The 20,466-nt window shown below is 45.7% G+C and overlaps 1 protein-coding gene across 1 annotated transcript in view; it reads left to right on the top strand.

Moving 5' to 3' along the window:
• The first annotated feature begins 922 nt into the window (after positions 1–922).
• The window catches only part of LOC142592690 (uncharacterized), a 28,853-nt gene continuing 9,309 nt past the window's right edge, over positions 923–20,466 (top strand). Inside the window, exons 1-3 of the mRNA XM_075704264.1 lie at positions 923–945; positions 14,155–14,314; positions 17,273–17,434. Of these exons, the coding sequence (XP_075560379.1) occupies positions 14,177–14,314; positions 17,273–17,434 (300 nt within the window). The 5' untranslated portion in view covers positions 923–945; positions 14,155–14,176. The remainder of the gene's footprint in view (positions 946–14,154; positions 14,315–17,272; positions 17,435–20,466) is intronic.

Genomic DNA, 20,466 nt, shown 5'->3' with positions numbered 1-20,466 from the left:
GCGAACCTGAACAAGAGAACGAGGCCTTCTCTGTGCGCTGCGCTCAAGAAACGTCGAGGGACGCCCGACTTCGGTTATGAGCATCATCGAGCGACATCCCTCCGGACAGCGGATGCAGTCCCCTGTCCATCGGGATCTCCTTCCCCCGGCGGGGCGGTCTGTTGCGTTTCGCCTGCGACACGTGGTTTTGCCGGCGCGACTGCGGCGGGGCGGCAGACATTTTGGCCCGATCGTCGTCGCCGCAACACTCATCGCCAGGTGTTTCCAGGCGCGACTGCGGCGATGCGACCGCCTAGGGATCATCCTCGCATTCCAGTCATTGTGCCCGAAACAGGCGATGCCAAAGCAGGGATCTCATTCCAGTCATTGTGCCCGAAACAGGCGATGCCAAAGCAGGGATCTCGTTCCAGTCATTGTGCCCGAAACAGGCGATGCCAAAGCAGGGACCATCCTCTCATTACAGTCATTGTGTCCGACCGGCAGCGCCACGACAGGGTGCTACGAGATCGTGCTCGACATGGTGCTACGGCATCGCTACGACAGTGTGCGTCACCATTAGCCCATTGTACATTCACGTGCTCGTCTTTTGAGGGGTTCCTTCTTGCCCTCAACTGCGAGAGTATAAAAACAGCTGCCCCCGGACGCCAAAAGGAGGGCTCCGTTTTCTGCTGTTGAGTGAAGTGCTCTCCCGTCTCTCTACTTCGGTCAACCTGACCGCCAACTCTTTGCGATGTTAAAATAAACAAGTTGTTTCGTTGTTACCAGTCGACTCATGCTTTGCCGGGACCTTCGGATGCTTCCAGTTGTACCCCAGGCCGCCAGGCCAACGCTACCCTTGGGGCTTGCGACCCAGGTACAACCACGGGCGTCAGCGCCGAGTTCCCAACAGATCGTACCAGCAGTCCGATCCCAAACACTGTTCACTGAGAGATCTCGTTCGAAAAGGTGCGTATACAACCAGCTCTTGTCACTGCGTGCCGTGCGCCTGCCTAAAAGAAGTTCTCGGAATGCGGACACTGCTAAAAAGTCTCGCAGGGGCGGAATCTTATAACGCTTCGGAAAACGAACCGTTCACTTCGCCGCTTACGTCACTAAATGTGGCGTTCCCAAGCCGGAGATGGAGGAAGGGGAGGACGCCACCAATATACGAGAGGGTGCTACCTCTGAAGTGTACGTCATCACATGACGAGCTAATCGAGGAATTGCAGAATGTTCCTGCTTGCTAATTAAATATAAAACATAAATTCAATATTCTACGGCAAGTTCTAAAGTATAAACGTGTGGTGCCGGGCGTTTACGCAATGCTTGAAGTAATAATGTCATTCTTTTTCATTCTATGCCGACAGACGGTATCGCAAGCGTAAATGAGTTGGCAGAGCGCCGCGCTATGTCGTCTGCTACCAGGAGCTTGCACGATGCACGAGACAGGAATGCACTCCGAGCACTTCCTTCGTAGCGAGTGCGGCCAAACCGTGAACTGGTTCTTAGGTCCACCTTTACTAGCCGACTATATAAATTTTCCTTCTTTTTTCGCACTTCGTCATCGGCTTGGACATGATTCGCTCGCTGCCGCTATCCTTGCATGCGATCTGCCCCATGGCGTGTCGCGTGATACAAGCAATGGAACTTGAAATCGAACATTACGATATACGGGCCTTGCATTGCCTGCACGAAGTAACATCGAAGAGCATGGTGCTGACGGCGCGCTGTGCCGTTAAATTGAGGAACAAAGTGCAGCACTCCCGAACTAGAGAAAAAGGGGCAGACAAATAAGAGATCACAATGTCTTCCCGTCCTGACTGTATAGTTTTATCAGCCGAACGAAGGGAGGGCTGGACCAGCCTAGGCTGAACCTTTCTGATTGCTGAATGGCGATCTGCGAGCTATTCACGCTGGCGATAGCACTGGGAATTTGATATCACCAAGCAAATATCTCCTTGGTATTGGCTTTGAAGGGGAGGTCACGGGAAAGCTGACCGAGCCCTTCTACCGACCAACACAGCAATTGGGAGAGCAACTTCGTGGACAGTGTCGGCAGCAGAGATCTAGGCCATTCCGATGAGTGCTTCGCTTCCAACCGACCTCTGGGAACTGCAGGCCGGTGACTATGAACCGCAGCGCGCAAATCCTTCCTCTGCGTGGAATGACCACTGGTACACTTGCACCTGAGTCTCCTCCAGTTCGTAGCGTTGCGAAAGGTCTTCTTAGAAAGCCAGCATGGGGCGGTGCAAATCACTATCCATCATTTCTTCGAACGCGTATCGCACTTCCAGCCGTGGTCGACACCGAAAGAGCAACGCCAAGCAAACGACGAAGGCGAGTAATAGCCTCCGAAGCTACCAACGCACGCGCGAGCGACGCCCACGTGTCTCCGGGGTCTCGCCACCGGCGCGCGCGGCCAGGATCGCAAGCTAACAGCCAAGCCACAGCAATGGAAACCAAAGCGGACTACCGCTTCGCCGGCTCCACTCTTAGCCAAAGACGGGTTCGCTTTGGAAATGATTGACCGATGCGTGACGTGATCATAATTTTCGGTGCCGCCCCGCTGTTTCTGACGGCCTCTGACGCAAGCAAAATTTTGACCAATCAGATGATGCCAAGTGAACCGTTCCCCTTCCGAACCGTTATAAGATTCGGCCCCAGCGTTCATCTTGCGTCCGTGGTCTACGCAGTGAGCTTTTCAACTTCAGACGCATGCATGGGTGAACAAGTATTTCAGTTCACCGCAATATGCGGGCGCTTTTTGCATCCCATCCGTATACTTCCACGTGGCGGCTTTGTCAGAACTTGCGATGTTGTGTACAGTAGCAGACCTATACGTAATGTGACCAGATTCCTCAGATGCCAGAGTGGGACACGGGGGGGGGGGGGGGGTGCCGGAGATAGAACCAATTTTCAGCACTTATTCCAAGTTTCGTTTATGTAAAGGGAAGATATTTTTCAAGCTCTTAAGCTAATGTCCACTTGAATTTCTGCATTATTCCGAAAATATGAACGACTACGACGAACGACAAGGAAGGACGTTGCGTTTCGTCCTTGTCGTCGTTTGCCAGCTTGTTTCACTCCGGCTGCGAGACCTTGAGTTCCTCCATGGTGCCTCGCTCAGCCAAAAATCAACCTCACAATACCTGGCATCACGAAAAAAGCTGACCTATCGTCACCAGCCCTTAAACAGCTCACGCTACTATTTTTGTACGAGAACTATAGTTCTCGTACCAATTTACAAATGACAGCCGCGGTGTTCGCAAGGCGGATCCACGTGGAACGAATTTTCAATATGACACCAGTTTCAAGATATAAATTCCCGAACTTTGCGGAGAAATGCATTGGCGTTCCAGTTAATTTGCTAGCAAAACGTCGTTTCACGCACTGAAGCACACAAGTAACTGGAACGCCAATGCATTTCCCCGCAAAGTTCGGGAATGTATATCTCGAAACTGGTGTCGTCCTGAGAATTCGTTCCCAGTGGATCCGCCTTGCGAAGTCCACTGCTAGAATTTGTAAATTGCAATATGGGTCATAAGATAATTATCTAGAAATTTAATTAGTCAATTCTCGTTAATCAGACAATTTTGGAATTTAAATTTTTTGTGCAAGTAGTGTCCGCCGCTTCGAGTAGACCGGCTCATAAACTAGAATTGAGCTATCTGCCACAGGCAACCTTTAAAAAAATTTGAAAGTGTTCGCTGAAGCACCCTGTATTGCGTCGACCTATTCGCGTCGCTCCGTCGCTGGTCCGCGTGGTCACGTATACTGTACGCCTTTCAATTCCGTGATGACGCTGCGGCCTCTGCAGCCCTGCGAGCCGGCGCGCGACACGGCGTCAACGTAACCCTCAAGGCGCACCTCCACTGTGCGCCGAGTGACGAAATCTTTAATGCCCCAGCAAACGCCCTTTTCTGCGCATAGAATGAAACGGCAGCATCCAAATGACACAAGTAACTACACAATAAACGCAAGTACAAATTGCTGTTGCGACTCAGAGACCGAGAGCAAGCAGGTAATACACCAACCTGCTGCAGTTTCTTAGTGGCTATAGGGTGTTGGGCTGCTAAGCACGAGGTCGCGGGATCGTATCCCGGCCACGGTGGACACACTTCAATGGGGGCGAATTGCGGAAACACCTGTGTACTTAGATTTAGGTGCACGTTAAAGAATCCCAGGTGGTTCAAACTTTCGGAGTCCCTCACTACGGCGTGCCTCATAATGAAATCGCGGTTTTGGCACGTAAAACCCCATAATTTAAGCATGAGGACATACAAAGGAAACCCGCGCGGTTTCCTTAGAAGGTAAGCTTCGCGCAGTTGAAGAAGATTACTCATGTGCTGTCGAACAGTTTTCTCCTATAAGCTATAAAATGGGTCAGCTAGTTCCTTTTCGCATCGTGCTCTCCGCGTCTGAAATGTTCAAGAAGCGGGAGAAAAGAAGGAGCATGAGCTTACAGCTCAGAACTTCATTGTCTTAGCTTGCCTCGGAACATTATAGACGGCTATCGAGAAACAGGGGAGGACATAGTGAGGCGAGTCATACCTGTCACTATAGCATACTTGAAATTAGTGCGGAAAACTACAGCAGGAGGACACAGGACGAGCGCCACGTCCTCCCAGCACTCGGCTTGTCTTAATGTCCTTTCGTGTTGCCATCGTTTTCCCCACTGATTTCAAGTATGCAGCCATTCCAAGTAGCCGAACTCTCTACCTTGCTGTCGCTAGCGCATGGCTTTTCTTTGGAATTTGAACTTTCACCTTGTGTTGTTTGGAAAGTTAGCAGATTTTAAAGAAAGGTCGCACCGCCGAGCGTTGTGCAACCCGTTCTTTGTAGAGCGAGGAAGCGCCGATTGTGTGGCATGGTGTGAAAGCAGCGCCACACGATTCACAAAAAGGAAAATGTCTTCGTCTTTTGTCTTGCGCGTGTGGTTCTACCTCATGTGCAAGACACTGCTATTACACTAGTGCTTCTTATTACGTGTCAATCACTTATAAGCCAATACCTTCGGCAGAAAGTGACTGGTGACTGTGTAGTCACTCGTCACTTACACGGCCACGAATCCTTGTCACCTGCAGCTTCGATGTAGTTTTCAATGTGCATGTCTTTGTAAGTTTGCTGATCGGTGCGCGCGTATCCAGAGTTGCCGGTAAGCCGTGTTGGGCTGGAGGTCCGAAGTCGACTTGGATGAGTTCGGTCAGTTCTCTGCGCCCTCGAGTGCATAGCGGCCCTAAGGATACAGCGCGAGTCACGTGCTGCAGATGGCTGACCAATCGCACATTATTGGCCTTTCGATGAAGGCGACACATCCATATTGACTAACGCGAATGTTCCTTTGCTTATGTCACGCGCTACGGCAACGGTCTTCGTGTGCCATGTCTTCACAGTGCGACGGCGCAGGGTCACGTCAGTGGGACAGTTATTTGTCGACATGAGGTTGCCTCTACTTATAGTCGAATATATTCACTATGGATTCGTTGCTTGTGTGTTCTCGTCGATATACCTGTAGACTCGCAATTTTGAAGGGCAGGCTTCAGAGCAGGTGGACGGAGCTTGCCCTGGCTGAACGATGGCAGCGTTTCTCTCCTCATAATGGTGACCTCCCCCCCCCCCCCTCCCACACACACGCACCACACCATTTCCCTTGTCTCGCACTTCGCTGGGTGCACATGCTCGGTACGCGCGCCTCTTGCTAGCTGTATATCTGTCGCCCTGGCAACTATCTCTCGTGCCGAAGCGTATCCTTCTTTGTTATCTCTTCAGTCCTTCGATCGGCATATTGGGCATCTTGCTCTCTCGAAGCTTGCGGCACGGATTTGTTCCCCGCCAATAACACTGCTCTTTTGTGAAGAGCTTACCAGCAAATTAGGCTCCTGTGTCGTCCTAAAAAAAAGGTAATCCTTCTTGTTTGCTTTCTTCTTCCGTATGGGTTAACATATTTCCATCTAGACAGGTGCGGTCCAGGCAGTCCGATTTCCTTGCATTCGAAGCACTAGGCAATGAATTAAGCTGTTTGCGAAGATGTGCTCTTGCTTTGCCCCTCCACATGTGAAGCCTGTCAAGTGTGCGTTTGCTTCACAATCACCGAAGGCAAGAATGAAGACATGCTTCCCGTGCAGGCAATGGTTAACTAAAGTAGATATCGAGGCTATGGAGTCTCGGCGCGCTGTGACGCTGTGAACAGTTGGCTGTGCGCTGCGTACTAGCAGCTTCAACGTTCGCCAGATAAGCTCTACGAAAAGAAAAGTATGTCGTAGGCAGGTAGGCGATACTGTTGTGATATGTCGGGGCGTCACGGGCCAGGAAAATATGGAAACGTTACCGCCGCTGAGCTAGACTGAGATTTATGCTCTTGATTCAAGCGTGAGAACAGCTTGAAGTCAAGTATGAGTTTGACTTCGTTCACATGTGGTCACTTTGCAGCGGTTTTGTTCATGGCGCTAGCTGCGCTGCGTGCTACAGAATTCTGCACAAGACACGGAGACTCCATTCTCTTCATATCACTGCTTGATACGAGAATTATTCTTGCAAAAGTGAATGTCACAACCGTGGTCCCATCGATATGGACAAGCATGTTCGGTAACAATAGACCCGAATAAAATTATATATACAGCCAACCATCGTATAGAAACAATAACGGTGCATGAGGCGCTTGAACTGAAAGAACGGATGCTTGAATCTGTCGCGCCGAGGCGGTTAGTGCGGGCGTTTCTAGAAGGTATTTTGGTGGAGCGCTGCACAGACATTTACTGATTCATCTCTTGCATTCTTCACTTCGGTGCATGACGTCGGTGCATGACGTCGTAAATTGATAGAAAAGCTTTTCACTAATCTAAATTTGGCTGCACTATGACAGCTGTGCAGCCTATGCACTATGACAGCTGTGAGGTTGTGAGCTAGACCACTTTAAGTGTACATCGACCAAATTAATTGTACTTGCTATAACGAGCATGATGTATAAATATTGAAGGAAACAGAAAATAAGAACAGCGGTGCACGTTAAACTGACCGGCACTAGGCGGGACGATTGCACTTGTCTTAACGTCATTGCTATTTTCTCGCAGCAGCAAAATGCTTCTTCAGACTGAAGCAGTTCTGAAACGAACTGCTTAGACAGGTGGATAAAAGCTTTAAATTTTGTAATTTGTTATTTGCTCGTGCTCAGAAGTCATCGTGTCTATTCAATAATCCATGACTTGTTCGTCATGCTTCTCTTTAACCATTAAAGCGTGTATTCTTAATGATCACCCTACAAGATTTGCAGGAGACAGTCACTACATCAATTTGAAGGTAGTCGCAGTAGCGGTAAAATGGGTTTATTTTCAGCATTTTTATTCTGAAACACGCTATTATTTCCCATAATAGCCAGGCAGGCCATTATGGATTGGAAATTGCAATCCTGAGTTAAGCCAGACAGGCTAAACTCAGGATTGGAATTTTTTCTTTCATCGTTCTTAAGTTCGCAAGCGCATTTTTACTTACTTATTATGCTATCGTATACTATTTATTGCAATGATCGGTTGACAATAACTTCCGTGCCTTCCACATTGGAGTTCTGTTATTTGTTATGCCAATGTGTCTCGTCCTTTTGTGGCTTGTAAGACATTCTGGACTGCACTAACGCGTACAGCGCATGTTGTAATATACTAGATCACATATGTTTCTTCTATATACAACGTTTGGGTTCTTGCTTCTGTTACGTATGTCTTGCCTCTGTCACTGTTGTTTTGTCCGTGTGTCCTTAATTTTATTATGTGCAGCTTTGTATTGTCACGTCCGCTAGACAGGAACATTTGAGCCTCTGTATTCTGTACATCTGAAATCTTATTTGTGTGCTTTTCATTGGTGCTTTAAAGTTGTTAACTAGCCAAAAACGTGGAACATGTCTTATGCTTCATACTTATGCCGTACATGTTAAGATACTGTAGTTCACCTTTTGGTGCTTTTTTTCATTTATGTCTTGCTTATTTACCTACCGCGCAATTAATTGCAGCGTTCAGACCAGTTTCAACCCCCCCTCCCCCCCCCGCTAATTGTTATTTACGTGATCCACAGGGGATTCCATATCTCACTAATAATATTACGATTAAAATAAAATACTCAAAGAAAAAAGGCCTTATATTCTTGCTACAGAAATGAGAAAATCTTATGAAATGGACATTATCAGGTTAGGTAATTTTTTAAATTACTGGTACGGTACGCTCGCCCGTGCAAAATAATTTTACTGCTGCGGAAGCTTTTTTATTATTTATTTATTTATTTTTTTATTTATTTATTTATTTACATATACAGCAGCCCAATATAGGGCTATAGCAGGAGTGGGAACATTATACATTACTATACATTACACATTAAACACACATAAACACAAAAAGATGAATGATCAAAAAGAAACGCTTTACATGTTAGCGAAGTGCGCACCAGTGGTAGCTATGAAATATTTAAGTGATAGTGAACGAATGTTACCGGGTAGAGAATTCCGAAGCTCTATTTTACGTGGGAAAAGAAAACTGTACTTGAATGTGTTAGCATGGGCATAACTAGGTGTTATGTTTAAGGCGTGGGAGCTACGGGTACAACTTGCGTTAGTAAATGTGATACAGTTACAATCAGAAAGACCAGAGGTGAAGTTATTAGTTGTATATAAAAGTTTTAAGGCTTCAGTGTGGTAACGTGAAAGTCATGGCTCAATGTTCAAAGATTTTTGAGCCTGTGTTGGTGAGAAAGTGCGGCTGTTATTTTGGCAAGAGAAATTGATAGATTTTCGTTGAACATTATTGAGCGAGCTTATTTCACATTGTTTGTAGGGGAACCAAACGACATATACATATTCTAGAACAGGGCGAATTAACGTTTTATATAATAGCAGTTTAGTATCGCGGGGGGTTTTAGCTAAAGTGCGGCGCAAATAACCCCCTTTTTTAGGAACTTCCCGTTTACATATTCAATGTGTTTCGACCATGAAAAATGTTCGGTTAGAATTACACCTAAGTATTTATATTGAGACACTTAAGTTGGATGCCATCCACAGAATAATTGAACGAGAGGGGGCTCCGTTTATTGGAAAATGACATCACGACTGTTTTACTATATAGTTGATGTTCATTTGCCACGTTTTGCACCAAGCGCAGAAAAACATAAGGGATTGGGCAAGACTGTGGAGGTCATCAATCGGTTTAATGGATTCGTATAATACGCAGTCATCTGCATAACGTCTGATTTTAGTTGAGGTGCTACGAGGTAAATAACTGATCTATATTAGAAATAATAAAGTGCCTAATACGGATTTGCAATTTAGTTTGCAATTCGCAATTTGCAATTTGCAATTTTGCAATTTTAGTTGGCCGGCGATATCTTCGGATCTGAAAGGCCATATGCCTTCGTTGCTGCTATCTCCCGACTGTAGCGATAGGTGGCGCTGACATCTCAAATGTTTGTTTCGTTAGGCTTTGATTCATTCGAAACGGGAAGCGATCTAGAAAACACAACAAGGTTATCCATAATACTCTGTCGTCGAAGCGGCCTGAGACTAAGCGAAAGCCGTTTACACAGTCATTTGCTACGAACGAAGTGCATTTGACAAAGGCAACGCCAAGTTCAATTCGAAGCGGGCAGCCGGTACCGCTGCCATGTTTCCCGCCAACTCCGCAAACCACGCAAAAATGCTAACGCTAACCCGTTTGCGTTGCGTACGCCCGCTATACCCGCTATTTCGTTTAGCGTTAAGCGCATGCGCAGTGACGACCCGCTATTTTTTAGCGTACGCAATGGTATAGCGTACGCTATACTAAAATTGTCTACTAACGCTGAATCTGAGAAATAGCGTGTGTACGCTATACACTTTGGGTCGTTTAGCGTTCTGCGCATGCGCAGTGACGACCCACAATTTTACTTTAGCGTACGCTATACCATTGCGTACGTATGCTATAAAATAGCGGGTGCATGCGCAGAACGCTAAATAACCCATAGCGTTAAATACCCGTCTCAGGTTTAGGGTTAGCGTCTTTGCGTGGTTTGCGGAGTTTGCGTGAAACATGGCAGCGGTACCGGCGGCCCGCTTCGAATTGAACTTGGCGTTGCCTTTGTAAAATGCACTTCGTTCGTAGCAAATGACTGTGTAAACGGCTTTCGCTTAGTCTCAGGCCGCTTCGACGACAGAGTATTATGGATAACGTTGTGGTGTTTTCTAGATCGCTTCTCGTTTCGAATGAGTCAAAGGCTAACGAAACAAACGTTTGAGATGTCAGCGCCACCTATCGCTACAGTCGGGAGATAGCAGCAACGAAGGCATATGGCCTTTGAGATCCGATGATCTGGCAGGCCAACTAAAGCTGTAAAAAAACGTGCGCTGCTTTAAGGCGAGACCCTTGGCGTGCGGTACAGAAAGTCTCGCCTTGCGCTGACACGCCCTCGTGCCACTGCACGCGCGTTGGTCCTCTTTGGCTTCGTCCACAGCTGACTCCGATGCAGCTCATCATGAAAAAAAAAGGAAAAGGAGAAAAGGCAAGGTTAATTAATGTAGAGTTCATTAAGGCACTCGAACCTGCGACCTTCGGTGGGAGTCGAACCCTCCAGCTTATGTGGAAGTCAAACCCACGACCCTTGGTGTTTTAAGGCAAAGTTAATTAATATAGGGTTCATTAAGGCACTAGAACGTACGACCTTTGGCGGGAGTCGAACCCACTTGGAGATATGGGCGAACCGGCCATATCTCCAAGTTGGATTCCAATTGACATTGTGAAGGTCGAGAGTCGAACCCACAATCTTTGGTGACAGTCGAACCCGCGACATTTGGTGTTAATTAGGGCGAAGTTAATTAAGCCATAGTTATTTAGGTAGAATTAATTAAGGCAATCGAACCCGCGACATCTGGTGTTAAGTAGGATGGTGTTAATTAAGGCAGAGTTAATTAAGGTACTCAAACCCACGACCTTTGCTGGGAGTCAAACCCGCAACATGCGGTGCTAATTAGGGCGATGTTAATTAAGTCACAGTTAATTAAGGCAGATCGTACCCACGACCCAACATGGAGAATGGGCGAACCGGCCATGTCTCCAAGTTGAACTTCAAATGACATCGTGAAGGACGAGAGTCGAACCCACTACATTTGGTGTTTCTTAATTAGGGCGAAGTTGATTAAAGCACATTTAATTACGGTAGAGTTATCTGAGGCCCTAGGACCCACTGCCGTTGGTGTTTGTTAATTAGGGCGAAGTTAATTAAGGTACATTTAATTAATACATAGTCAATTAAGTCACTCGAACCCACGGTCTCTGGTGTTAAGACGAAATTAATTAAGACACGGTATTATTAGATTAAGATCGAGCTATTTAAGGCACTCGAACCCACGACCCAACATGGAGATATGGGGCAACCGGCCATATTTCAAAGTTGAACTTCAAATGACATCGTGAAGGACGAGAGTCGAACCAGCTACCTTTGGTATTTGTTAATTAGGGCGAAGTTGATTAAGGCCCAGTTAAGGCGCTCAAACCGACGACCTTTGGTGGGAGTCGAACCCGCGACATTTGGTGTTATTTATGGCGAAGTTAATTAGGGAGAGTTAATTAAGGCACTCGAGCCAACGACATTTAGTGTTCATTAGGGCAAAGATAATTAGGACCTGATTAATTAAGGTATAGTTAATTCAGATGCTCGAACCCGCGATATTTTATGTTAAGTCGAATATAATTAAGACAGTTAATTAAGGTAACGTTAGGACACTCGAACCCACTACCGGTGGTGTTAATTAAGGCGGTATAATTACGACACGGTTGAGTAAATAAATATCGAGTTAATTAAGACACCCGAACCCGCGACTTGTGGTGGGAGTCGAACCCGCGACATTTGGTCTTAATTAGGGCGAACTTAATTAAGGCACTGGAACCCACGACCTTTGGTGGGAGAAAACAATATGAAGTAACAACGCATTAGAATGAAAATTTCAATGTAAAGAAAGTCTCGTGAGCGGGCAGGCTAGCTTCGCCTCCATCCTTTTCAGCGTATACGCTAAAGTGACTGTCAACTTTTTGAGATCTTTCAGAATTTAAAGAAGCTTAACTGTAAAGTCAGTTACGAAGTACATATATATTTTTTGCATTTGACGTACTTTTTAACGATTTTGCAAGACAAAATATTTTATTAAACGAGATCCGCTTCATAGGGGTTGATTACGATGCTTCCACTTGACCCACCGTGGTTTTGTTTAGGGTTTACAGCGTTCTTAGGTTTCGGCACAAGGAAGCAAGACCCCTTCGTGGTGTCTTAGTGGCTTTGGTATTGCGCTGCTAAGCCGAAGGGCGTGGGATGAAATCCCGGCCGCGGCGGCCGCATTCTCGATGGGTGCGGAGTGCAAAAACACCTGTGTGCTGTTGTGCATGGGGTTAACATTAAATAGCTCCAGGTGGTAAAAATTATTCCATAGTTGCCGACTACGGCGTGCCTCAAATTATATCGTGGTTGTGGCACGCAAACCACAGGATTTAGTTTTAGTATTAAAGTAGAGAGGTGAGGGGGGGGACACGTTGGTAAGCATTCATAAAGGTAACAGCGCGAAAAAAAAAAAAAAAGAACGACGGACGGGGTCAAATACAGCACGAACGCTCGTCGTCTCGCGAACTTACTGGCTACAATTTGTAAACTGGAACATGTACCGTAAAGCAATTAGCTTTAAAATAATTTAGCGACTTATCTTTATAATTAGTTACGCATTTCGATTTCCCGGGCATATAATGTACGCCTCTTGGAATAATCCAACTCAAGGAGTGAAATTGTTCTTCATGCCACAGGGAATGTGTACACACACACACACACATATATATATATATATATATATATATATATATATATATATATATATATATATATATATATATATATATATATATATATATATATATATATATATATATATATATATAATCAATCTAGAAGCCGTTTTAGGTAATAGCCCAATTACCCGTTGGATCAAGGACTTTTTGCTTAATCGTAAACAGTTTGTATTCTTTGAACACGTTACATCATAAACTATTTCTGTGTCATCGGGTGTACCACAAGGACCAGTCCTTAGACCACTGTCAATCTACTATAATGATATCTCAACGAGAATCGATTCGAACATTTAACTTTTTGCCGATGACTGTGTTGTTTACCGGGAAATCAACAGTCATGCAGATCACTTTGCCCTGAGTGCATCCCTCAACACAATATCTGAGTGGTGCGGAATGTGGCAGATGACAATTAATGTAAAAAAATCCGCCGTCATTACCATCACTATAAAAAAAAGATCCTTCTAACTTCGCCTATGCACTCAATGACACCGTGCTAACTAATGTTATCAAACATAAATATTTAGGTGTGACACTTACCGCAGATCTTAAGTGGAACCCGCACGTCGATAACACTACCGCAGCAGCACTATACGTAAGTTATTTTTTCTTAAAAGGTGCCTAAAACTAGCGCCTACTCCAATTAAACTGCTCGCCTATAAGACATTCATAAGCCGATCTTAGAATATGCCAACGTGGTTTGGTTTCCGCATACAATGACTAACTCAAGAAAACTAGAAGCAGTGCAAAGAAAAAGCCATAATATTTGTACATAACAGGTACAGGCGCACAGATTCACTCTCTAGCCTTCCTACCACATCTAATCTAAAAACGCTAGCAGATAGAGCGAAAGAAGCTCGCCTCAAATTTTTATTCCAGATGCTTCATAACAATCTCAAGATAGACGCATCCAAATACACTTTGTTTTCCAACATTCGACCTACACGTCAAAGCCATGCAAACAAATTAATTTAATATTCCTATAGTAACGAAACATTTAAACATTCTTTCTTTCCGCTTGCCATAAGAGAATGGAACCAACTTCACCCATCTATCACAAACACTAAATCGTTCTGGAATTCGCTAATAAAATTGAAGGCAACAAAAACTAGATTTTTTTATTGTTTATAGTATCAATATTGTTAAACACTAGATTGATGTTCACTGTCTGTATTCATGTAACCAGGATATGTTATTGTAACGCGTTTCTGTAACCTCTTATTTCCTACATTTGTTTACATATTTGATTGTTTTGTAAACCTTTCACATATTGTATTGCCCTCCTGCTATGCTCTCAGTTGAGAGTAGCAGTATTGAATATATACATGCACATATATTGCAGTTTTAATTTTCAGTGCCAGAAGATGTCCATGGCTCTGAGCCCCACGCCGGTGACCATCACCGCCGGGCCAAGCGTTCCTCCGCCTTCTTCGGCTCTACGGTTTCACTTCAACACTGCCTTTGTCACTAGCCTGACTGGCATCCTCACAGCGTCCGAAATGGTGAGTCACATCGGCATGGCAGACAATGAGATCTATTAGGGCTGTCACGCTTGACCCGGATAAACATGGTCAGCAAACATTACTGAGTAGAAGATAGGGGGAGGGGGTAGTGGAGTGGTTGGTTCTCTGACTACTGGCAGGTTCCAGCAGTGGAGTTGAAGTCGAATAGTAGTATGACTGTAAACAAAACGAAAATAGCGAGCGATAATAGATTTCACGATCGTGAGTGCTCAGCTCTTTTGCAACGAATTCATTGAATTGCTTCGCGTGTTCAGGGTCAGCGGTAGAGTGGTCCTCTCCGACCGTGCCTATCGTGCGACGGTTAAGAACGGCCTCGCACCTCCTGCAGCGTGTGTGCTTGGCTGGTGTTCGCAGCTATAACTAAAGAAGCTATTTATGCGAAGCATTAGTAAAGCGAAACATTCTTCGCTTAATATTAGGCACCTTGCAGTAGATTCCTGTCTAGCCTCGTTTCGTTGCTCTTCAGCAAAAACAATGACGTATACTCGATGGTGGGTTTCGAATCAGGGTGCACAATAATGCGATGCTCTGGATGCATGCTTCTGGCCACGGCGGCCGCATTTCGATGGGGGCGAAATGCGGAAACACCCGTGGGTACTTAGATTTAGGTGCACTTTAAAGAACCCCAAGTGGTCCAAATTCTCGGAGTCCCCCACTACGGCGTGCCTCATATTCAGATCGTGGTTTTGGTACGTAAACCCCCATAATGTAATTTTTAATTGTCAACATTACTACTGTCCTTTCAAATGTGTCACGTCGCATAGCAACAAGTTGCTTATAAAAGCGAGAGCGCGCCAGTTTCCCCTGTTCTTGTCTCGTGGCAGCTAGTGCGGTTTGAGACGCTGTGTGACCCTGCATGGCGCCGCCTCCGGGAGCGGCCCGAATTCTCCAATGCTTTCCTCGTGGCAGCTATAGAGCGTTGAGACAATATACATGCGTGTGTACCGCTTTCGGGGTTGGCGCGAGTCGTAGTGGAATAGGTTGTAGCGTTTTCTTTTCTTTTTGCCGTAGTGTACGATAAATAAATCGTACCCTAGCTGTTGTTGTGCACGCGCTTGCGTCGCAAACGATTTCTCGCTGCGCGCTGTATACCTGTATAGATGGTTGGTAAAAAGCGGAAATTCACCGATTCTTCCAAGGCCGCATAGAAAGCACAAAAGCTCATATTTTTATTTTTGCACTTCCATATTTCTTTCATTTATTTTGTGTTGTCGTGTTTTCTCTCTCGCTCTTTTGGCACATGAGTGTCGCAAGTCCCTCGCGCTGCAGAATGTTCTTCGGTAAACTGATCACAACGCTACCCTAAACGGCCGCGTCGCCCGGCAGTGAGACCGCGGTGCGCCTCGCGCGTGTCCTTTTGAGCGTTTTTATTTAGGCTATGTACGGCACAAATGGACGCAGCGCGGAAGCAAACAAGCCTGTATGGATATGCAACGTGCCCCCGTTTGCGTACTCGAACAGCGACTCGCGTGAACGTGCCCAACCACGTGCCCGTTACAATACGCCGTTTAAACGGCCGATCGTCATATGTAGGCAACGAGTTGACCAGCTGGGCAGACGCTGCTAGATTCGACAGTGGCTTTCATCCTGCAGTAGACCCGAGTCCATTCCCACTCGCGTGTAACCCTGCGAGCACGAACGAAACGCGTCCAACGCGGACAGTGGGCCCACAAATCGCTCAGTGACGAGTCTTGCGCGACGCGACGTTGCCGCGATGGTCTTCCCGCGAACTGCCGATGTGGCGCGTCGTGAAGTGATGATTGGGGTCACATTCGTTTTGGCCGCTCGCGGAACCCTAAAATTACGTTCGCGGAAACATTACAAGTGCGGCATCCCATGCCCGTAGTCACTCAGTGAAAAGATCGGGTGCCGTCCACGCTTTTTTATGGAGCGCGCGCCAATAGGACAGGAAGTCCTTTTGTGCTCTTGAAGCAGGGTCATTCCACGCGAACCGTCTCTGACCCCAAAAAATGACCATCACCAATTCTCGTGGGAAAAAAAGTGGGCTAGCTGGTGATTGTGTGAATAAGGTTTCACCAAAGTATTTCCCGCGGAAAGAAATTTTTTTGGTTACATATATGCGCGCTCTTTGAAATTTTCGCCATGAAGCAAAAGTTGGTTGGAGAGAAATGTTTTTTTAATCAAGTGCGAAACTAGAGAGAATGACAAATCTTATATTAGAATATTCTACTGGCGTGGTTCTGTCATGTGACGTCATAGGTGATCACATTTATGAATTTTCCGCGTTTAATTGGCTCAGTAAAGAAAAAAAAATGGCGCTTTTAGGCCTTTTTTTTACATAAACCTTGTTGACGTTTCAGCCAGAATTTTTTGACTGTGTTCTTCCATTGCTACAGTTTAGTCTCAAAACAACGTTTGACTATGAAATGAAGTACTTTTCTAGAATATTACTTCCGAACTTGCCAAAAAGTAACTTTCTGACGATGTTCAGACCTTAATTAAACACTAGGGCCCTCCAGATAAAAATACACGACAAAGATTATTATACGCACCCCCCTTTCAGCCTGTGATTCAGAAATTTTAATTTGAGTAAATTTTGGTTGATGTCCATAACCAATCTCAACGGCAGGCACTCCCGAACAACATATATATATATATATATATATATATATATATATATATATATATATATATATATATATATATATATATATATATATATATGGCGGTGTGTGTGTGTGTTTGTATTAGGTGTTCCCTTCTTTTGCGGAACACTTCTTTCCTTCAAGACGCTTCATATTTAGGCTTCAGCCGTTCTTGCAGAAAGGCTACGTGGCTATAGGCGGACATTAGCAGCAAGAAAAGTTTCTAGGATAATTTCGCTGGTTAACCAAAATATGCTAGTTAACTTTTAAATGCGAAGCACTTCTTGGTGAACATTTGTGGTGTCTCAATAGTTTTCTTTCTTTCACTCAGATATTGTCGATCATCGTCTACGCCTTGTCAGTGTCTTCGGCTGGAGGCATTTCCTCTCTGCATCTCCTGATGGCGCTTAGCTTCAGCTACTGGCTCCAGTGTTTTTTCTTTCTACTGTCGGAGAGTACATCGACGAGGCCTGTCCTACCCGGGACGAGCTATGTAAGTTTTGCATATTCTTTTCCTACATTCAGTTCGCCTCCATTTCGCTCTCTGTGCATATATTTATTGATTTATGTGTGGAAGTGTGGTAATTACGCACATTTTTGTACCCGTACCTACGTGCTAGATTGTCTGATTATAAACTTTGAGCGCGTCAGACGAAAAACAGACAGCCTTTATCTTCTCGTTGGATTGTATAGATTTGGCCTTTGACTACAAGCGTCCACAGTTCTTACAAACGGCGCAGAGTAATGAACTGGTTGAGTCGAAAGAACTGCGTGGAAGTTACGTAACCATGCTCCAGCCTTTCAACCCGGTAGCTTTAATTGATGCCTACAGGTAGCTTGTGTGGGTTTATTGACCAGTTTTCTTCCCCAAAAAGTTCACGTAGACGTGACGCCTGCGCCAGAAAGGATGTGCCACATCCGCCACCAAGGTCATGAGTGGTGGCGTTGGCTAACACTCCCAGGGGGTTAGTTCATGGGTCCTAACCTAGCTCCCTCCCTGGCCTGGCCTCCCCCTTCCCCTTCTCCTATCTTTAATAAGATTGTTTCCTCCTCCTCCTCCTTCCAGCATATAAACGTAAGTACCTCAGAAAGCGTCAGGCAGCGGTGGCGTAGAGGTAGAACACCCGCCTCGCGTGCAAGAGGTCCGTGGTTCGAATCCCGGTGCCGCGCAATTTTCTACCGGATTAAAATAAAAGAAATCAGCGTGTTGATAAAATTGCATAAACAGGTATGGAGTGTGTCCTGATCCCGGTGACCAGAACCGGTAACGCACTCCCTCACCAGAGCAGGATTGGCCACCCTGGTGCAGTACTTGGCCACAACCTCCTATATGAACACAACAATCAAACCCCGGCCCTCAGTCCCCAGCAGCTGCGAAGCAACTGACCACGGCGGCGGTCAGACCTGCGACGCAGCAGAGGGTGCTAAGAATCCCTGGTTCCGGACAGGCCGCCATTGGAACATGAACCTGGCAACGTTTGACGCTACAACGTTATCTAGTGAAGCGAGTCTAGCAGTGCTGTTGGAGGAATTAGAGGGCAGTAAATGGGATATAATAGGGCTCAGTGAAGTTAGGAGGCCAAAAGAAGCATACACAGTACTAAAAAGCGGGCACGTCCTGTGCTACCGGGGCTTAGCGGAGAGGCGAGAACTAGGAGTCGGATTCCTGATTACCTGATAGCTGGTAGCATACAGGAATTCTATAGCATTAACGAGAGGGTGGCAGGTGTTGTTCTGAAACTTAATAAGAGGTACAAAATGAAGGTTGTACAGTTCTACGCCCCTACATCCAGTCATGATGACCAGGAAGTCGAAAGCTTCTATGAAGACGTGCAATCAGCGATGGGTAAAGTCAAAACAAAATACACTATACTGATGGGCGACTTCAATGCTAAGGTAGGCAAGAAGCAGGCTGGAGACAAGGCAGTGGGGGAATGTGGCATAGGCACTAGGAAATGCAGGGGAGAGTTATTAGTAGAGTTTGTGGAATATGCGGATAAGGAATACCTTCTTCCGCAAGCGGGATAGCCGAAAGTGGACGTGGAGGAGCCCGAACGGCGAGACTAGAAATGAAATAGACTTCATACTCTGCGCTAACCCTGGCATCGTACAAGATGTGGACGTGCTCAGCAAGGTACGCTGCAGTGACCATAGGATGGTAAGAACTCGAATTAGCCTAGACCTGAGGAGGGAACGGAAGAAACTGGTACATAAGAAGCCGATCAATGAGTTAGCGGTAAGAGGGAAAATAGAGGAATTCCAGATTAAGCTACAGAACAGGTACTCGGCTTTAACTCAGGAAGAGGACCTTAGTGTTGAAGCAATGAACGACAATCTTGTGGGCATCATTAAGGAGTGTGCAATAGAAGTCGGTGGTAACTCCGTTAGACAGGATACCAGTAAACTATCGCAGGAGACGAAAGATCTGATCAAGAAACGCCAATGTATGAAAGCCTCTAACCCTACAGCTAGAATAGAACTGGCAGAACTTTCGAAGTTAATCAACAAGCGTAAGACAGCTGACATAAGGAAGTATAATATGGATAGAATTGAACATGCTCTCAGGAACGGAGGAAGCCTAAAAGCAGTGAAGAAAAAACTAGGAATAGGCAAGAATCAGATGTATGCGTTAAGAGACAAAGCCGGCAATATCATTACTAATATGGATGAGATAGTTCAAGTGGCTGAGGAGTTCTGTAGAGATTTATACAGTACCAGTGGCACCCACGACGATAATGGAAGAGAGAATAGTCGAGAGGAATTCGAAATCCCACAGGTAACGCCGGAAAAAGTAAAGAAAGCCTTGGGAGCTATGCAAAGGGGGAAGGCAGCTGGGGAGGATCAGGTAACAGCAGATTTGTTGAAGGATGGTGGGCAGATTGTTCTAGAGAAACTGGCCACCCTGTATACGCAATGCCTCATGACTTCGAGCGTACCGGAATCTTGGAAAAACGCTAACATAATTCTAATCCATAAGAAAGGGGACGCCAAAGACTTGAAAAATTATAGACCAGTCAGCTTACTGTCCGTTGCCTACAAAGTATTTACTAAGGTAATCGCAAATAGAATCAGGAACACCTTAGACTTCTGTCAATCAAAGGACCAGGCAGGATTTCGTAAAGGCTGCTCAACAATAGACCATATTCACACTATCAATCAGGTGATAGAGAAATGTGTGGAATGTAACCAACCCTTATATATAGCTTTTATTGATTACGAGAAAGCGTTTGATTCAGTCGAAACCTCAGCAGTCATGGAGGCATTACGGAATCAGGGTGTAGACGAGCCGTATGTAAAAATACTGAAAGATCTCTATAGCAGCTCCACAGCCACTGTAGTCCTCCATAAAGAAAGCAACAAAATCCCAATATAGAAAGGCGTCAGGCAGGGAGATACGATCTCTCCAATGCTATTCTCAGCGTGTTTACAGGAGTTATTCAGAGACCTGGATTGTGAAGAATTAGGGATAAGAGTTAATGGAGAATACCTTAGTAACTTGCGATTCGCTGATGATATTGCCTTGCT

Source organism: Dermacentor variabilis, chromosome 1 (genome assembly GCF_050947875.1).
Source record: "Dermacentor variabilis isolate Ectoservices chromosome 1, ASM5094787v1, whole genome shotgun sequence".
Classification (NCBI taxonomy): domain Eukaryota; kingdom Metazoa; phylum Arthropoda; class Arachnida; order Ixodida; family Ixodidae; genus Dermacentor; species Dermacentor variabilis.
The sequence above is the reverse complement of the archived record's forward strand: the minus strand, read 5'-3'. Positions and strand labels throughout refer to the sequence as shown.